General features: G+C 47.6%; 1 protein-coding gene across 1 annotated transcript in view; it reads left to right on the forward strand.

Moving 5' to 3' along the window:
• KCNK10 (potassium two pore domain channel subfamily K member 10) overlaps nt 1-18,199 on the forward strand; it is a 157,211-nt gene extending 139,012 nt beyond the window's left edge. Inside the window, exons 5-7 of the mRNA XM_040227519.1 lie at nt 8,972-9,158; nt 14,740-14,882; nt 16,916-18,199. Of these exons, the coding sequence (XP_040083453.1) occupies nt 8,972-9,158; nt 14,740-14,882; nt 16,916-17,536 (951 nt within the window). The 3' untranslated portion in view covers nt 17,537-18,199. The remainder of the gene's footprint in view (nt 1-8,971; nt 9,159-14,739; nt 14,883-16,915) is intronic.
• Nucleotides 18,200-20,005: the final 1,806 nt, after the last annotated feature.

Here is a 20,005-nt window from a genome sequence, read left to right on the forward strand (position 1 = left end):
GTTTTGCTCACCTGTGGATTTATCTCTATAACAGATGGAAGAGTAGTGCCTGATAAATATTTACTGAATGAAAGAATAGAAAAGTTATAGGATTCGACTTCATTCACAGCTTGAGAAATATTCTGCTAAAGACAAATTCTCAGCTCTGGATGCTTCTGTCAAATTCCCTCAGTGCAGAGCTTCTCAGTTTAAGATTTATTTCTGTGTGACTTTCTATGAAACTGTGTTCCATTCTTATTTAAACTTGTCTGTTCTCAGTCTAACTAGAAAGATCAAGCATCTCTCCTCTGTTTTCTTTCTGTCTCTCAAACAGAGAGGTACAAACCCAGCTGAAAGCCTTCTTATCCCTCCAAGAAGATTTAGACCCCTAAAACCATTATTCCGTCTTGCTTCCTAAACCCCTAAGTCATTTTCTCTACTATGCTCATCCTTCTCAAAGACTTTCTTAATTTTTCTTGCTTCTCGTTGCCTCCTTTCTCATTCACACATCTTTCCCTTATATGATTTTTTAATGCTTGTTTCATTATTTTTGTAGATTCATATGGGTGGGCATTCCTACGAGATTTCATTAAAAGGTGTCTAAAAAGAAAGAAGGAAAGAAAGAGTGTAACTATTGAGAAGGGGATTGCTCACTACTTGCCTGATAAAACCCAGGAATTTTTACAGTTATTGATGCAGTAATACTCAGGTGCTTTTTAAGGTGTTAACCTAAATCTGGTTAATCTTGGGGGCTTTCTTCAAATCTTCCAACAGGTAAGATAAATGAGGCCACAGAAAACACATGCTTGTTTGTCGCTTATCTTGATTCCTGGACATGTAGACAGTTATTTCAGGAAGCTCACAAATGCCTTCTCCCTGGGCTACACACACCCAAGGTGGGGGCATTTGAAGGCTTTCTTCTCTCCCATCCCCTTTAGATGCCCTTGGATGCTGGTTCCAGGCAACAGTGACATGGCTGAGAGACGCCAGAAAAGGCGAGAAAGACTGAAGAGCTCCGTCATGAGCCACAGTGGGGCACAGGACCACTGGGCTGACCTACTGTGCTAGGCGGCTGCCTTCTGACCACGGATCCCAGCTCCCGCCTCACCAAACCTGCCCCCACCCCAGTCCCTGGGCAAGGTTCTTGTCTCTTCTTGACAGATCCAGCCAGGACTGGTCTTTCCCAATTCCTTGTCTCCTTTCAGGAAAGCATTCTTAGCAAAAGGCTCACAGTAATCGCCTTCTTTTCCTTTTTTCTTACATGTGTTCCTTCCTGGTGAGGGACCACAATCTAAAGTAGGGAATTCACCTTCCATTGAAAAGAATTTGCGGCATACTACACGGTCTGACCTCTTTCTCTGCCTTATCAGTTCAGTTCAGTCACTCAGTCGTGTCTGACTCTGTGCGACCCCATGTATCGCAGCACGCCAGGCCTCCCTGTCCATCACCAACTCTCGGAGTTCACTCAGACTCACGTCCATTGAGTTGGTGATGCCATCCAGCCATCTCATCCTCTGTCGTCCCCTTCTCCTCCTGCCCCCAATCCCTCCCAGCATCAGAGTCTTTTCCAATGAGTCAGCTCTTCACATGAGGTAGCCAGCTATCACCAAAATTAAAACAAATAAACAAACGCATGGTACCAGGGGGACTGGAGCAAGGAGACTTGAGATGATTGGGGTCTTTGAAAGAAGCAAGTAAATGACATCCCCTTTTTTCCACCCAAGGTATGAGCCAACTGCGAAATAAGACGAACCAGATGACAGATTGAAATCCAGTGTTGTTACTTCCCCTCAATACTGGAGAATTTGGCTTATGTCTGAGGGAAAAAGGGCTTCTTCATACAATCTGAGAATTAGACAGGAGATCACAAGTGGGTGTGCCTTGAGGGCAGCTCTTTCCCAAAAGGAAGGAGAGGAAGACACTGAGTTCTCAGGTCCTGTGTCAGAGTGAGAGGCTAGAGAGGGGTCACGTGTGTTACAGCACGTGGAGCCCCGTGAACAAGGGCAAAAGCATCAGGGACGGGAGGGAACACTTATTCTCTTCGGGTGCTCTTCTGTCTTGACTGTCGTGGACTGCTTGGCCAATGCACTGTGACCTTGAACCCTTGTTAGCAAGAGAAGAGGGAATCCACCTTTCAGCTGTCTGTAGCATTGTGACTGTAGTAGTATTATTGTAGGCTTGTGCATGTGATGGTGGAGAGGGCATTTTGGGGTGGGAACATTGTTTTGCTGCTGATATCTGGGTAAAGCAAATTCAGAAGCTGGCTAGGTGAGCAGCTGGGTGTGGCGTCTGTCGGGACTGCCAGCAGTTATGCTGTTGGTGCGGCTCATTAGGAAGTGAGCCTGTCCTCTCCTTTCCGTGGGCCTGCCTTTCACACCTCAACTAAAGAGGAGGCCCGCTCTCCAGCCAGGGTCACATCTGCACTGCTGTGATCACTTACTTGTTGTTCTGACTTCTAGGCCATAGCTTCTGAGGGCTTAGCTAACAAAGATCCATATATCTTCTATTATAGGTACAGTGTTTTTTTTTTTTTTAATTCTAGGATTTATTATTTAGACAATGTGTAAGGTTTTACAGACACTGAATCATTTGCAAGCAACAGTCAACCTGCGGCATATCTGTGATTTTCTTCCCCAACCTTAGATGAACCGTACTGATTTTCCTTGAACTTACGACAAATCACAACTTGTACAAAGTTTTGCTTTTGATTTGGTATCAAAGTTCCTGTTGTTTTTCAGTTGCTCAGTTGTGTCTGTCTCTTTGTGACCCCATGGACTGCAGCAGGCCAGTCTTCCTTGTCCTTCATATCTTCCTGAGTTTGCTCAAACTCATGTCTATCGAGTCAGTGATGCCATCCAACCATCTCATCCTCTGTCATCCCCTTCTCCTCCTGCCGAGAAGGAAACGACATGCTATGCTAGAGTAAATATGCTAGAGTTTGACCTATAGCTTAGTGGGTTCAAATAAAATCTGGCTTGAAGTGATTGCTGATATAGTTCTTTTAAATGTCTTTTGTTGTTGCTTCTTTTTTATTTAAATTTTTACAATGTTGTGTTTGGTTTTGCCATACAGCAATGCAAATCAGCCATAATTATTTGTATTTCACTTGCAGTAGCTACAAGAATAGTCCTTTCTTCTCTACAAGGTGATGTTTTTAATCACTGGGATGTCATTAGGTAAAAACTTTTCCTTCAATGGTGAGGCCAGGGCTGGGCACCATGGACAGCGCCATAAAGACTTCAGCCAAAGACTCAGATGTTCCCAGCCTGCTCCAGCCAACTAGACTTTGTGTGAATGGGGAAGGGAACTTCTTTCTCCCTCTCTTTGTAACTGCTATATCCCTTGCAATTAGAACAACCTTTGATATGTAAAAGGTTGTTAATAATTATGTGCTGAATGAATTACCTGGTTGAGTTTTGAGTGCAAAATCTTGTGTTCCAATAGAGTATTTTCTTCAAATGTGAAAAGCCACAGAATTTTTGAAAAGAAAACTTTCAAAGGTTTTAATTAAAGTGATCCTGGAGTGGAGCTGCCAAGAATTTTTTATTATTTCTGGATTTTGTCTCCATCCCAGGTGCACCTGGGATGCAGTGATAAAAACAGTGATAAAATCCAGGTCTGAAACAGTGATAAAAACAATTTAATTGCATATACCAAAAGCCTTTTCTAAAACTTTGCCTGGTGATACCAGCAAAGCACTGAACTGACCAAAAATCTGTTGGACGCTGCAGTGTGGCTCAGAGGCAGATGCTAGATACAACCTTTTTGGGGGTTAGATACTGTCCATTTGTGTAATCTGTATCCGCCTTTTTTTTTTTTGGTGTAGATACTCTCCTGCTTTTGCATGGGACATTTTCAGGCGGCTCCATGGATATTTTACTGCACGATTCTCACTAATGTGTGTTTATACTATCTCTGCCGTGAAGATTATAGGCAAATGGTGTTTAAAAGCTCTCCTCATAGTTTATACAATTGCTGGTACTACATGGTTATTTGTTGTGATGGTGAAACCATTAGTTAGAACTGGACTTTTAGAAAAGGAGTCTTTGTGGAAAACATAATAATATCAGAAAATAAAGCGGCTCTTTTGTGAGGCAGCTTCTATTATCTTTCCATTTTGAGAAATCATTTTCAGCTCAAGCGTATTACCATGGTGATGAGTTTGCAGTTCAACAAAACAAACCTGAACCATAAACTAGAGCTCTGCACGTCTAGCTCCCGTCCTAGGATTTTTATTGCAGTATCTTTATTATTCAATGAAATCTCCAATGTCCCTGGCTAAAAATCACAGCAAATAAAGTTTCTCAGTCAGAACAATCTGGATCACTAATCTCAGAATTGTAAGAAATCACATAAAAGCAAAAAGAAGAGTAGATGTTAGAGGGGGGTAAAAAAATAAAAAAAGAGATAGCCCACAGATGAATGGAAATATACTTGTTCTCCAAAATAAGATTGTGGAAATAAACAAGCATGGTAGGGCATCGTGCTTAATGGGAATTGGGTGTGTGGCTTCGCCCTCTGAGGTCTGAAACAGGTAAATGCTGTCAGAATTGCTAGTATGTACATACTCTCTCGAAGGAGCACTCTGAGAACTGGCTCCCCTGTCTCCTGTGTATGAAGCTTATTTTGCTTTTTGGAATAATTGCACATAATTTTGACAACTAAAAGAACTCTACAGGAGGTGGGGTTTGAGTTCCTCAAAAATTCCTACACTTAGCGCCAGCCAGCAGGATGTGGGAAATAGTTGTGCATAATGTCATTTGTATATGGAGAAAGAAAGACCACATCATCTAATCCACAAAGTGAGAAAACAAGATTTGGACAGATACATCCAAGTATTCTATCACTTCTGCCCAAATATTGCATCAAACCATCTCTTCCCAAATAACAGTTTTGTTAGCCTAAGAGCACATTAACTCAGTCAGATCTGGGCTTTCACGAAGCTTTATGGTAACTGCTCTGCTTACTGGTAAATAAGCAACGGGATTTTTGCCTAGCAACCCCGCCATGGAAACAGCTTGACTCTCTAAGTGGCAGGGGAGTTGGGAGGGGCAAGGAACACAAGGGCGGTGCCTTTTCGGGACTCTCTGCAGCTGGTCCCAGACACCCCAAACATTATCTGCAATTCTTGTCAGTTTCAGAAGGATGATGAAAAAAAGCTGGAGGGGTGGCGGGAGAAACTAACTGAAAGGAAAACAGAAAAGCTTCCAAGATTGTGAGCTGAGACTGTCTGAGGGCTCAATCCTGGGTCAGCACAGAAGAATCAAGAGAAAATGAGGACTTGTTTCTTATTGAAAAAGGAGGTCATCATACTAGACAACGTATCTGGGAAGGGAAACCCAGCAGTGACCACCCGAAGCTAGACAGAGATTATCAACACCAGATGTGAGGGAACGTTCCTCCATAGCAGAGGGCAGCGTTCAATGTGGGACTGCCCACATCTACGGAAAGACTCAAACTTTTCCATCAGACATGATCGGTAACAGTCATCAAGCATTTATCGGGCACTGAGCTGAGCTTTCACACGCTTATTTAATCTTCCAAACACTCCTGTGAGGCGGACTCTCTTATCTCCATTTTTAGAGGAAGAAACTGATGCCCAGAGAAGTTGAGAAACTTGCCCAAGGTCACTCAGTCACTTAGCAGTGGGGATGGAGTGTGTCAGGCAAGCTGCCCCAAGACTCCAACTTCTTAAGCACCATTTTACAGTAGTGGTGAATGGGTGCAGAGCTCGGGGGGACGAGAAACCCAAAGATCGCTGGATGACGTGTTTGTGGTTCCATCGTGGAAGCTGCAGTTGAAAATGTTCAGTTAGGGCAACTGTTTTCTTAAGTGTCTAGAGGACAGCATAAATGTGGGTCCCCGGAATAACAGATACTATCAAAACCTTACACCCACACCTCTTCCTTTTATAGTGAAGTACGGGTACACGCGATTTCATACGCCTACACACACACGCAAGACACTTGATTTTGTAAGTCCCTAAAATACCCTGATGAGTTAAGCCTCCGGGGATTTGCTGCGCATCACCCTAGGATGTCTGGAGGAAGTGGTCCAGGGACACGTTGGTTGGCTTGGGCAGTGAGCAGTGGTGAAATGATAACTTGCTGATAAACTCTCTGACAGAATGCCATTAAGACGCCACGCTCTAGCCTCTGTTGCACACCTCCCTTTGCTACCAAACAAATGCTGCCCGGTGCCATCATCTCTTTTGCCCCCCTCCTGGAGCCTGGGAATGGCTCCAGCTTCCCACGCACTTGCCACTCTCCTCTGCCAGCCTCGGCCTCATTTGGATTGCACTTGCGTTCACATCCTAATTTCTGACTTAACAAGTGTCTCACAAACATTTAATTCACTTTAATTTCATTATGCATTTGAAGAGGACGATTTATTGAGGGGGGAAAATGATGTTCCGTTGCCAGCAATTAGATTAACTTAATGATCTATGATAAAAATTTCCTTTGGGGCTTTGGCTTTTGTCCGTGTTTACAAACAAAAGTAGGCTGATAATAATAATGACGAAGTTCCTGGATTCTCAGAGGGGTCTTAACTCCCCCTCCAAGTTCTACAAGATCTAATATGGAAATTCATGAAGTGGGTAAAACATTCTTTGCGGTTCTCAGGTAATTTGTCTTGTCACAGTACTTTCATTTGTGGGAAAAAATGTGTATTTTCATATGCAAAAATATCAATAAATTATCTTTTTTTTTTGGTGGCTTTTCTGAGGAGATGGGAACTATATAACAGCATGGATCAATTTATCTTTTCCTGTTCCCACTTTGTATCCTGAGTACTCTCTTAGAAGTCAGAGAACTTGACTCCCTTTTATGAAGGATTGTATTTCTTTAGCTTTTCCTATGAATATTTAGGGACTAGCTTTCCTGATGGCTCACATGGTTAAAGAATCTGCCTGCAATGTGGGAGACCCACATTCGATCCCTGAGTCAAGAAGATCCCCTGGAGGAGGGCATGGCAACCCGCTTGAGTAATCTTGCCTGGAGAATCCCATGGACAGAGGAGCCTGGGGGGCTACAGTCCATGGGGTCACAAAGAGTCAGACACCACTTGGTGACTAACACTTTCATTTCGCTTATACTGATCTCAGTGCGGATTGAGATCTATGCAGATAAATACTCTCCACTATAGCTCTTCTTTGTCACTTACCTGCCCACAGTTCCACCATATTGAACACACCCGGGACTCAGGGCCCTCGGCAGGTGGGACTGGTGCTTGTGAGTCTCGATTGTAGAGGACGGCAGCCTCCTACCACCCTTTCCCAGCTCTCTTGTCCCTTGGCGTTTCCCAGAGAAGAGGTGGTTCTGAGGTTTGTCTCTGTAAGTCAGGAGGGAAGAGGGGAGTGGGAGGAAGAGAAAGAGGGTCATAACCAACCATCCTGTCTGGAGAACATGGTCATTTCCTGTCTGAGCCGTGTGGTCGGTCATAGGAGAATCTCTCTTGGCCTGGAAAACCTGGTTGGGGTGTCCCTGCCGTGAGGAAAGGTTAGGATTTCCAGGAGGGTGACAAGATCGCCCAGTGATGAGGTTTTATTCTCAGCCTTCCTTCCTCGAAGGGGAAACAGGGTGGCCTGTTCTTCACGGAGGTTAGTCCGGTTTCTTTCCTTAGAGGAGCGCTCTGGCGACTCTGAACTGGTGAACTGTTGAGTAACTTGAAAAGTGGTTTCCATCCCTGCGCGCTGGACTGAGAGCTAATCACAGCTGCATTCTCCTCTCAGCTCTGCCTGATTAGCGGCATCTTATGCAAGCTCCTTTTGCGTCCATACGACGCGGTGTCTGAATGCCAAATGCGCTCTGTACTCTGGACCTGCTCTGCCCTCTAATTCACTGGAAGGCGATGACTAGAAAATATTAATAGATCCCATGGTAGAGATTTCCATATCGATTCCCTGAATGTGTGCTTCGCAGGGATTCAATCCAGGCAGTGTACAAAGGTCCGGGCACTCTGGTGTTAAACAGACATTTATGAGACGTTGAGTTTTTGGTCGAGTAATGGGGCCAGGGTCCCCTGATGACAGTCTCCAACGGCAAACTGGGAGCTTTGAGAAGACCTTAACAGACTGTTCAGTTTGGAGGCGATGCTGATGTTGTCGAGTGTCATTCAAGGGGACCGCAGCGCCTCCAGTCTGCCTCTGGTGCCCCATAGCTATGACTCCTTTGCCCCAATATGAGGGTCATGCCCAGTTTAGGTGGCTCTTCACCTCTTAGCTACAGAATCCTTCAGAAGCTGACTTGAGGCGGAGCTCCTATTATCCGTAGTAGACACTGAGCCTGCCATTCAACGTGGACTCCCGCCCTGTCCCCTGATGCTTATGCGGCCAGCAAACACGACGAGCACAGCACTGACTCAAACACACGCATTTTAAAAGAAGAATGTGCTATAAATGTACCGTCTCGGCGAGGGGGACGGGAAGGTGAAGAACCACCCAGGCAGACGGTTGGAGTTCTGTCCCAGCCGAGGGTGGGGTCAGGTCAGCTGTGTTTTTCTTTTCATCCTAACCTTCTGGTCTGTCTCAGGAGCCATTTTTTCCAGCATGTGCCCTTTGACTCGAGGGAAGCGGGGTGCAAATCCATCAGCACCACTGTGGAAGGAACCCCCAAACCTGTGCCTCCTGCAGAGGGTCAGTGAAGCCATGTGAGAATCGGCAGCAAAAATGGCCTTCTTGGGAAGCAGTCTCGTTTACACCAGTGAGGGGGGTTAGAAAGTCAGCATCTGGGCTGCAGTCAGGGAACCACGCAAAGCACATTCAAGGAGTCTCTTGCCCAAGGACCACTGAGACCAGCTGAAAACTTTGGTCTGCACATTCTTCTAGGAGAGGGTCCACAGCTTTCATCAGATGCTCCCCCAAGCTGCCCCAAAACAAAGAAAGGTCCAAAGCCACTGATGTTTTTTTCTCTCTCTCTCTACCTCTTGTCTTCTGGATCCGGGGTGATGGAGCTGACTTCCCTGTCTTTCTTTCTCCTTCGCTCTTCTTTAGAAAAAGCAAGTGAGCCAGACCGAGATCCGGGTCATCTCAACCATCCTGTTCATCTTGGCTGGCTGTGTCGTCTTTGTGACAATCCCCGCTGTCGTCTTCAAGTACATCGAGGGCTGGACGGCCCTGGAGTCCATTTACTTTGTGGTGGTCACTCTCACCACAGTGGGCTTCGGTGATTTTGTGGCAGGTGAGCACTCTGGAATATCCCAGTCACTGGGGCCCTGGTGGGGAAAACATTTACTGTGGTCAGTGCTTTTCCAAACCACGAGAAAAGATGGAGGAAGAAATGGAAAAGGCTCAGCATCACCGCTGCTGGGCACAGGCTTGCTCCAAAGCTGCGGTCCCCTGTCGGGGAAACAGCAGCCGGCTGCTGCCTTGGGAGGAAGCCAGTCTCTCTCCTCCCTGACTCAGGAGGCAGGCTATCTTCATCATCATATGAATTATGACTTGCCGGGGTCCAGCCCCGGTGGATTCAGGGTAATTCGAAGCACGGATGGCGCGGTGAGAGAGATATATAGATTTAGAGATAAGGAAAGAGTTTGCAGTTAAGAGAATAGAGGAGGAAAGAGGCTGTATTCCTTGGTTTACATAGGAAGCCAATAACGCCCCGAGACAAGGGACTTGAACCATCTACGTAGGGCCACAGGCGCCCACTTGAATAGTGGAGGGTGACCCGCCTTGGGCTCCCTCTCGCGTGGGTCTTAGAAGCCCGGGCAAATAAGTAGACACAGCTAGCCTCTATGCCCCAGATGGGAATCAGCCAGAAAATAGAGTAAGAAAGAAAAGAAGACACGGAGGAACCAGTCTTTCCAGGGACTGGCCCATCCTTTATTGTCCAGAAAAGCTTTTTATACTTTTGGTTGTAGAGATCAATGGATAATACAAAATTATGCAGTGTCAGCAGCCCTGACTCTTATAAAGACCAGGCTTTCTCCCTGCATACGTAGCTGTATACACAAGTCTTAGGTGATTTACATCATCTTCTGGCCAGGAGGCCTATTAGCATTTTATGGCCCTTTTCTGATAAGGGTCTGTCAACCAGAAAACTTATTTGCCTTAAAAGTGTTGTTCTTTCCAAAGTCTGGTGCCACTCTCAGAAAGCACCAAATAAAGTTACCTTCTTACATAACAAGGACACAACTATTTATAACAGAGAAGGAGGAGTACAGTGATTTATAACAAAGAGAAAGTTCATTAACTCAAAAGTCTAGTGTTGCTAACATCAAAACTACTGTATTCCTTTTTCTATATCCAATTACATTGATTAATATCCTTCAGGTGCCTAAAAGATAAAGAATATGGAGGCCTGGCAGCAGTCATTGACTCAACAGTGAAACCCATCACGATTATAATTTTTAGCTTTTTAGAAAAGGCTCTATATCTTTAAGATGCTTTAAGCTTCGTGCCTCTCATGGTTGGGGGCCGTAAACAATTCACGTGCGTAGTTGTAAAAATCCGGACAGACTGGTCAGGTAAGTTAGAAAGGTATCAGAGGGGTTTAAGCCGGACATTCTTTTTACGCCCAGGAGACTTATTAACTGGAGCTCTAAGTTAATTCCTTTTTAGAGGAAGGTGGTGGGGGACAGCCCCTGTTAATGTCAGAAGCATAAGCGAAAAGCATAATGCAGTACGGCAGGCAGACTCTGGTTTTGGGGTTAGATGCTCGAGAAATAATTCCGGCGAGGCTCCCTTAAGGCTGGACTCGCCTTTGCCTGTCAGACCCCTTAACCTCATGACCTTTGCCACGGGCGGGCAGGACTCCTCGTGCTGGCTCCCAGCAGCGACTGAAATGAATTTCTCATTGGATTTCAGGCTTCTGAATTGTATTAAGGCTCCTTGCATCAACTGATAAAGGCTATATTAGCAAGTGGCAAAAATGAAGCTCTGGAGAGATGAGCGTTGAGTTTAGTCTGCAGGGACCTGCAGATGAAGCTTCCTGATGCTGAGGGCAGAGTCACCATCCCTGGAAAAGTTGCTCCAGGCATGTCCGGATGCAGGACTAAAGACCCAGGTGACCACCTGGAGTTGGAAACTGCCCCAAGGGAATTTAATATTATAATGGATCCTGCATGAATCTAGATAGACACAACAGCCTTCATCGTAAAAATAAATGCCAATGAACCGTGCTTAAGGAAGAAAAAGAAATCACCATCAAATTCTTCTAGGGACAGGGAGCTTAAAAACTGAAATGAAACCTGATGTTTTCCGTGTATCGCTCTCCCAGGGTGGTGGGAAGGTAGGGATAGAAGGAGGAGGCCACTGGTCTCTGTCCAGATGGATTAGCTCTAGGTAGTCAGACAAATGCTCGGTTTCTACTCCCAGAAGTGAACACTCTGACCCAGTAACTCTGTCGTAACTTAATATATTTAAAGAGGCCAGGGATCCCCTCTTCTGGAATCTGGAAAAAGGGTGAATTCTGGAAAGGATGTTGAAGGTTGGCTGTCTCCACGGTAATTCTAAGGAAACAGACAACCGGAAGAGTAGTTTTGTAGCTATTCCAGCTAGGAAGGTGAAGACCGAAGTTGCCTTTGTAGAAACAGCAGTTTTAATGCTTTCTTCCTTTTCACTGTCTTAAGGACTAAGAACTCACCAAGTCAGAGTGACTGAGAATTGCTTACACAGAGCCCGAGGCCTGGGGCCCCGCCCGCCTTGGCTTGTCCTCGATGCTCAGCTGCTGAGCAGCTCCCCAGCTTGGGCAGGAGGTCACTTGGTGCCACTTGAGGAGAGGCCTGAATCTCTGGACAGACAGCACATAGAGACAGGGGGACAGTACCAAGAGCGACTGTCCGGTCAATTCCTTAGCATCGTCCTTAGCTGCTCTGCGGGGAAACTCATTGAGGTTCCAATCCCAGCTGCAGTTTGGAGCTATTTCACCGACATCTTTAAGTTCCCTAAAGTATTGTCTGCACTCTGCTGTAACTGCAGAGTCCTCTGTGCTAACTCTGGCCTGTCTGGAGGACTGTCTTCTGGAGGACACGTGGGGCAAACCCTGCTCTCTAACCGGTCGCTCCATTCAATCAGTTAATCTGGGTCACAAACAGCACAGCCCGGGGAACAGGAGATTCAAAAAACTGCTTATGATTTAAGTTTATTATTTATCCTTATGAGCCACGATGGGCCGTGAGCGCTTAGCACACACTGGCACTTGGCCCGATGTTTACTTACCTGGAAAGGCCGTGACCTCCACAGCCACAGACAACATGGCTTTGTTCTTTTGTTTTTTAGTGATCTTTAGCGATGGAAGATTTTAATGAATCTAATGGCCAAGTGTATAGATAAATATAAAGAACTGTTAGAAAATTGTAAAGTCTATTTTGGTTGTAATTGGGTCAGAGAAAATGGACATGCTTTCCCATGGGTTTTGATAACAGTAACCACTGTACATGTAAATATGTCTCCTGCAGAGTACTTTTCTTTTTAAAAAATTTTTTAAAATTTCTATTGAAATATAGTTGATTTACCATGTTTAGTGTCCGGTGTACAGCAAAGCAATTCAGTCATACACATATATGTATCTATTCTTTTCCCATTCAGGTTATCACAGAATATTGAGCTGCATAGTACTGTTTTAATTGCCTTACATACCTCTGATTACAGAACCATATTTCCTTTGCCCCGTAGTCTCTGCAGACTTGGGTCTGTTATAATTCATGGTGCTCACTGCAATTGGACCAGGCCCTTCTAAGCTGCCATTTCCATAGCTTACAGGAACCAATCTGAAGCACTGCTGCCTTGGAACCCTGGAAGTGTGTCAAAGCCTTTTTGGCAATACTCTGAGAGCGAAAGGGAAGGCTGTCCATCGTTTAAAAAGATACATTAACAAGAGCTGATGGTTGCTGTGATTTGACAAGGCATCAGCTTGGAAACAGAATCAGAACATCAATCACCATGCAGGATTAAGTGCTGGTTTATTTTGTAGCTGACTCACTTTAGGACAGTCTAACAACCCAACAAGCATTTTGCACCCCTGACTGACAGCACCTGAATTCCAGGCCAGCAGCTGATAACGAACAGGCAGAAGGGTGTTTCCTGCTTTGTTTGCTAGCGCGCCCTAGTGACAATCTTTTGTGGACGATGGTAATTGGTTGGTAAATATTTACTTTCAGAGAGCTCCCAGGAAAAAGTGGCAGAGTTCTCCTGCCTAGTGCAGAGATGAAATGAACCTCAAGGCTCACTTCATATTGCAGAAAGTCCAACAGTATCCTAGAGAAAGCTAGGGAGAGAGCAAGAATTGCCTGAAAGGGAAAAGCAAGGCAGTTAAACCAAACCAAGTGGGGTTTACCACAGAGCCCTCTCGCAAAGTTTGGAATTCTAATTCTCAGATGTGGCGGTAGCTATGGAGACCTTGAGGGCTCCGTTGCAAACTGAGAATTACCACAAGCCACAGAGCCTGCCCAGCCGCCTCTGGGAGGTAGTACTGACACCATAAGAGCTCAGTGCAGATTCAAAGGTGCTTCGTGAGGCTACAACCACAACCCAGCGGAAAAGTCCGGTGACCATTCACCATTTGGCGCAGTAATTACCAATCCATGGCCAATGTCCATTTTCTTAGAAATGGCCACGAGCCGGCTTCGTTGGAAAATGACATCTCACAGACAGGTATTTCACGAAGTGTCTTCACTTCTTTATGAGAGGGGGCTGGGCTTAGAATCTCTCTGTTGCTTGGCTATCTTGGGCAGGCTTGTAGAAGGTCTAGAATAAACACGCTATTTACTTGGAATAAACGACTGGTCTTTTCAATGGAACAGCCAGCCAGTCAATGCAGTCAGGCAACTAGTCAATTTGGTTTGATGGATTTTTTACTATAATCCCTATTTGTAAAATAAAGGGATTGAATTAGCTGGCCTTGAAGGTCCCTTTTTATTCTCACACAGTGATTCTAATTGACTCGGTCTAATTGACCCTATGGATTAGCATTATGTAAACACCACTCTTTGGTCAGCCTTAAATCACTATTGCCTGGGTCTCAGTTGCAGGGATACCATCAAGTCTAATTTTACTTCCACACACCTACTTCTCTCTTGGTAAATGCGTATGTGCTTAAGGAGGAAATGGTGCCAAGAGTTCCAAACCATTTGGGATTATTTAATGGTCTTTTATTTTTTATTAAATTTAAGGCAGTTTAAGAAAAACTTGACAAAATCAACTATACCCCAATAAGAAAATTAAAAAAAAAAAAAAAAAAAAAAAACCACCAAACTTGAAACTGGGCCTGCTCTGTTGTCCTCTAATTCAAGCCATTCATTGTCAAGCTCAAGTTTAAACTGGATGGATCAGGCTGGTCACTGACATAGTTTCTGTTATTATGTGTTGTGTGTTAAGGGCTTCCCTGGTAGCTCAGCTAGTAAAGAATCGGCCTGCAAGGCAGGAGACCCCAGTCCAATTCCTGGGTTGGGAAAATCCTCTGGAGAAGGGATAGGCTACCCACTCCAGTATTCTCGCCAGGAGAATCCCATGGACAGAGGAGCCTGGCGGGCTACAGTCCACGGGGTCGCAAAGAGTTGAACAAGATTGAGCAACTAATCACAGCCCATGATGTATTGAGATTATTGGTCAAGATTCAAAATAAGTGAAGCCACAGGTCAGGCTCCTTTGGGGAAGAGACACGACTTTTCCTTGCCCTCCCACCCTGTCACATCCTGTATACAGCAGGCCGAGCAGCTGAGTGTTGGGTGGTGATGCGACCGCATCTCTGCTACATGGACTGGGATGCGTTGCTCTGCGATGACCGTTTGCCAGATCCTGGTTAAAGTAGCGCTTGTTTTCAGGGGGAAACGCCGGCATCAATTACCGGGAGTGGTACAAGCCCCTGGTGTGGTTTTGGATCCTCGTTGGCCTTGCCTATTTTGCAGCTGTCCTCAGCATGATCGGAGATTGGCTTCGCGTTTTATCCAAAAAGACTAAAGAAGAGGTAGGATTCCTTCCAGATTCTCTGAACGTTCCTGAGGTCAGGAACATTCTCGTGTCAAGAATTACCTGTCTCTATGCTATGGGCTAGACCATCTCCCACTAAGTGTGAGGCCTCCTAGATGTCATTGTTTTGAATCCTTGAATGGGTTTAAACGCCATGTTAAATGGGATAGCAGTTATTTCTGGATTCTTTTTTAGCAGGTGAGAAAAATCTGGTGACTCACTTACCAGCCCACAGCTCCTGGAAAAACTAGTAAACGGCAACTTATTTTTAAAAAAGGAAGTGAAAAAAAAAAATACCCAGACATAGTCAGCATAGGTAGACTGCAGCTGGGGGAGGTGTGCAATTGCCCCCAATCAGCAAACGTGTGCATTTTCCTCAGTTGCATATGAGACTGAAGTTATTGAACTGTGGCCGGCCGTGGGGGGTGAACTCACGGGGTCCCTTTCACTCATGTCCCCTCTGGGTTGTCAGATCTGTAGAAAGATATGTCTGCGGCCAGCAGCACACACACAACAGCCCTTCCTTCCTCAAATCAATGTGCATGGAAGCCTACACACAGGCAAGAAAAGGAATGGCTACGGAGCAACAGTAGAGTTTGTGATTAAAAAAAAAAATGTCCATGTAGTTCTTCTGGAAAGAGAGGAAAAGAGCTAACAAAGAAGAAGGGTAAAGAGAAGAAAATCAGTAAAGAAAGGAAAGGAGATAAAACCTAAAGAAACAGAGGGACAGCCTGTTTAAGGGCGACTGTTCCCTGCCCAGGGTGCAGACATCCCGAGCGGAGTGTCCCGGGAGAGCCTCCTTAGATGGCACCATCTCCCACACCATTCCTGGGGGCAGAGGTTTAATTTTCCTGGCTTGCAGAAGCAGTGTCCATGCACTCTCCAGTCTGATTCCCCAGAGGGCTAACCGACCTGCTGAAAATCGGCCATAACAAAAGAGAACACTCAACAACATAAATACTGACATTTCTCAGTGCGAAAGTCCGGGTTACTCCTCTGCATAGGAAAGCATGTTCAGTTCAGTTCAGTCGCTCAGTCGAGTCTTGTACTAACAGTCCTGCTGCAATAAAGCCCAGAGAGCTGGTCTTGATCCTCATGCAAGACTTTGCTCTGAGAAAGCACACGTTCTGTGGGCTTTGGCAGAAGATGCCCCTTCCTGCACCCTGAACAGGGAAACTTGGTTATCAGGTACCCTGAGTGGGGGTGGGGGGTGTTCTTAAACCCGGGCAAGCTGGGATAGCACAAGGTCCTAGACAGCACCGCCTAGATACCAGGCGACACAGGACTTTCCTTTTTAGCACTAGGCCATTTCCAGGCTAATGGGGACGGGTGGAGCACTCTAACCCAGACAGAGGTCTTGGAGGGACAGGGCAGGGCAGAGGACCCGCTGGCAGGGCCGAGCTAGGTGCCCGGCTACCTCACATAACAGGAAAAGCTCTGAGCTAGACACGACTGCCTCCGATGACTCGGAGGCAGTCAGTGCAGCAGGAATGACGCCGGACCACGGAAGGGTGAACCCAACAGACGCTAAGTCAGGTCCGTCCCCGAATCCAGGTGTCTGGCGGCGGTCGGGTTGCCCAGCACGTGTGCCTCTCAGAGGCACCTTAGTCCTGAGCGGGAAGGGCGAGGGTGGAAGTAGCCTCTCCTTCCCTTGGCAGGGCGGACGCAAAGCCACCGCCTCTGGGCCTCCTTCCCACGACGACCCCCGAGGGCTGTGGGCACGGGAGGGTGGTGGCGATGGGGGGCTGGTGGCGATGGGGGGCTGGTGGCGATGGAGGGCTGGTGGCAATGGAAGGTCGTGGCGATTGGGGGCTGGGTGCGATGGGAGGTGGGGGCGCAGGGGGGTGGGGGCGATGGGGCGGTGGTAGCGATGGGGGAGGCGGGGGCGGGCGGAGGCAGGTGCCCGGGCGCGGGGGGGATGGGAGCGATGGGGGTGGCGGTGATGGGGGGCCAGTGGCGGGCACCTGGGCGTGGGCCGTGAGGCGGGGGGCAGTGTCTCAGCGCCCTGTGGTCGCCCCTTCTCTCCGCCAGGTGGGCGAGATCAAGGCGCACGCGGCCGAGTGGAAGGCTAATGTGACGGCCGAGTTCCGGGAGACGCGGCGGCGGCTGAGCGTGGAGATCCACGACAAGCTGCAGCGCGCCGCCACCATCCGCAGCATGGAGCGCCGGCGCCTGGGCCTGGACCAGCGGGCGCACTCGCTCGACATGCTCTCGCCGGAGAAGCGCTCGGTGTTCGCCGCGCTTGACGCAGGCCGCTGCAAGGCCTCGTCCCAGGAGAGCATCGACCACCGGCCCAACAACCTGCGGCTGCAGGCGTCCGAGCCGCTGCAGAAGCGCGGGCAGGGCGCCTCCGAGGACAACATCGTCAACAAGCTGGGCTCCGCCTCCAAGCTCACCAAGAGGAAGAACCGGGACCTCCGGAAGGCCCTGCCCGAGGACGTGCACAGGATCTACAGGACCCTCCGCCACTACTCCCTGGACGAGGAGAAGAAGGAGGAGGACACGGACAAGGGGTGCAACTCGGACCACTCCAGCACCGCCGTGCTCACCGACTGCGCCCAGCCGCCAGCCGGCGCGGGGGACGGCGTGGGCCCCGCCGACGCCAAAGACGCGGAGCGCGACAGCAGCGCGCTGCTGGAAGCCAGAAACTAAGCGGGGAGGATGCACTGGACGTGACCCAGCCTTGTCTTTTGTTTTTAAATATATTCACCCTGAGACACGTGCCTTAAGACTTCTCGTTAGTCCGAAATTACATAGCATCGAAGAAGATACTTCACTGTGCCATAAACGACCGAGAAAGAAAGCTTGCTCTGCCAAAAGGGAATCAAAAGAACAAGGACTTGGCTTTTGATCACAGCCGCAGGACACCCAGGGCGCTTTCGCGAGAGCGGGAGGTCATGGCCGCTGAGGTCCAGGGCACATGCCGGCGATGGATGCGGTCGCCTTGGGCAGCGCCGCCGCGCTCCAAAGGGCACGAAAGGGCAGCTATTCCATAGACCAGCCGTCTGAAAGGAACAGGTGTGTCTTTTAAAGGAAGTCGTTTCCTGAACCCACTGTCAGTAATGTGTGCACGCATGCACAAGGGGCCTGGACTGGGAGGTGGACTGGTCCTTGTCACTTGGGGTCGGAGTGGACATGCTGGAATGTTGCTCTGAGCTCCGATTTTGAGACAAAACCGTTCAGTGCATCCCTAGTCTTTTCTAAGCTCCAGATGAATGTCCCTGGGACCCGAGAGCACTTAGAATTTGTTGGAAGCAGATGAGAGCACACGTATCAAAAGGTGCAATTGCTTTCCTCATTACAAGAGAAAAAAAAGTCACATCACACTGTGGATATCACCTTAACCAATGACAGAAGCCTGCTGAATTTTGTCTTTTTCACAGGTCCAATCCGACTCGCAAGCATTGGTGAACACTCAACCTCAGCTGCTGCGTGGTGACAGGCAAAAACCAAACCTCAGTGCACGGTGTGCTGAAAAGGCACCGAAAGGGTGCAATGGTGAAAATAAACTGGTTTTGAGATGTTCATGTTCACTTTTCTAGTGGAACTTCTGTCACAATTGGTTTTGATAAAAGGGGGAAAAATACCAAAACTATTGCCTTGCATGATGCCAGTGGCTTACTGTCTGATGGCTTACTGTCTTACTGCCAGTGGCTTTCTAGCTGATCTTAAATGTTTGTAAACATAGGCATCCTGCATGTCTGAGACATACCAAGGAGGACCATGGCATCTTCCTTCTCAGGGCTTCTCATCCCTTTGGGTGTCTTAGGGTAGGCATAGTGACACCAGGTCCTATCCTGCTATTTGCAAACAAAAGGAAAAGGACTCCCTCAAACCAACCCTTGTACGAGAAGATTGAATTGTTTTCATTGCTTGCAGCTTAAGTGCCATTACTGCCATTTTTTTTTTAAATAATACTTAAAAGAAGTATTTGAAAAACTTCGCTTTTATGTTTGGGTGTTCCTTTATTCTGAAAGCATCGCTCCTTTTCCTCGATCATTTCTTGTACCTGGTAGCCACTAAAGTTACAATGCTACTGTGATTGATTGTTTCCAGAACAGTAACCAACATGTGATAATTATGATTTTCTTTTTCACAAGGTTAGAACACCCGGTGAAGGAAAGTGGGGGTCTGACGGGTCATAGGTTTGGGGAGGAAGACTCTAAGTGGATTTTTAGCAGCAAGGGAAGAGTATGTACTATGCCAAGCGTCCCACATGTGCCTCAGCCTTTTTCAGAGTTGGCTGGCCATTATCCTGGTTCAAACCTAGCTATTTGTGCCACACACTTCAGTGTTTGGACCTGGCAACACCCGAAAGTTGCTGCTTATGGGCCTCCTGGGCTCAGTACCACTGTTTGGGGATGTCACATAGCTAACACGCAGGGTGGATTTGTCAAAAGGTCACAGGACTAGCAGAGACTTCCAGAAACCATCTGATGCTTTTCTGACTTCCAGGGAAAAATGATAGCCACCGCATCCTTGACTGGTTTTGCCATGGCAGACCCCTTGCTGCTGTTTCCCCCAAATGCACAGCTCTCCTTTGTCTAGAGCACATGCAGCCCCCGTGTGCCACCCCCCTCATTGTAAGCTCTGATTAAAGCACTGGCATTGCTTTTGGGAAGGAGCCAAGTAAGAATCAAGTCTGATTAGTGCCCCCCTGCCCCGTCCAAGGTATGTTTGGGTTAATGCTGCCACAGGGCTGTGGCTCACGGGTGCCATCCTGTGTCCACAGAGTAACAGACAGACGCTTGGGCAACGATGTATATGCAGGGGTGGGCCTTAGTTCTTATTACGGGAGTCATTCCAGCCTGACAAAGTGCGTGCGAAGGAATTGGTAGGTTAACCGGGCTTCCCTGGTGGCTCAGACAGTAAAGAATCTGCTTGCCCTGTGGGAGACCTGGGTTCGGTCCCTGGGTCGGGAAGATCCCCTGGAGGAGGGCCTGGCACCCCACTGCAGTGTTCTTGCCTGGAGAACCCCGTGGACAGGGGAGCCTGGGGGCCGCAGTCCAGGGGCCGCAGAGAGTCTGACGAAAGCGCAGCGCAGCAGGGGGACTGGGACTTCTCACTCGGACGAGTTGGGAGCTTCCTGATTGGACTGCGCAGGGGCCTCACTCACTTGGG

This window comes from Oryx dammah, unplaced genomic scaffold (genome assembly GCF_014754425.2).
Source record: "Oryx dammah isolate SB20612 unplaced genomic scaffold, SCBI_Odam_1.1 HiC_scaffold_26, whole genome shotgun sequence".
Lineage (NCBI taxonomy): Eukaryota > Metazoa > Chordata > Mammalia > Artiodactyla > Bovidae > Oryx > Oryx dammah.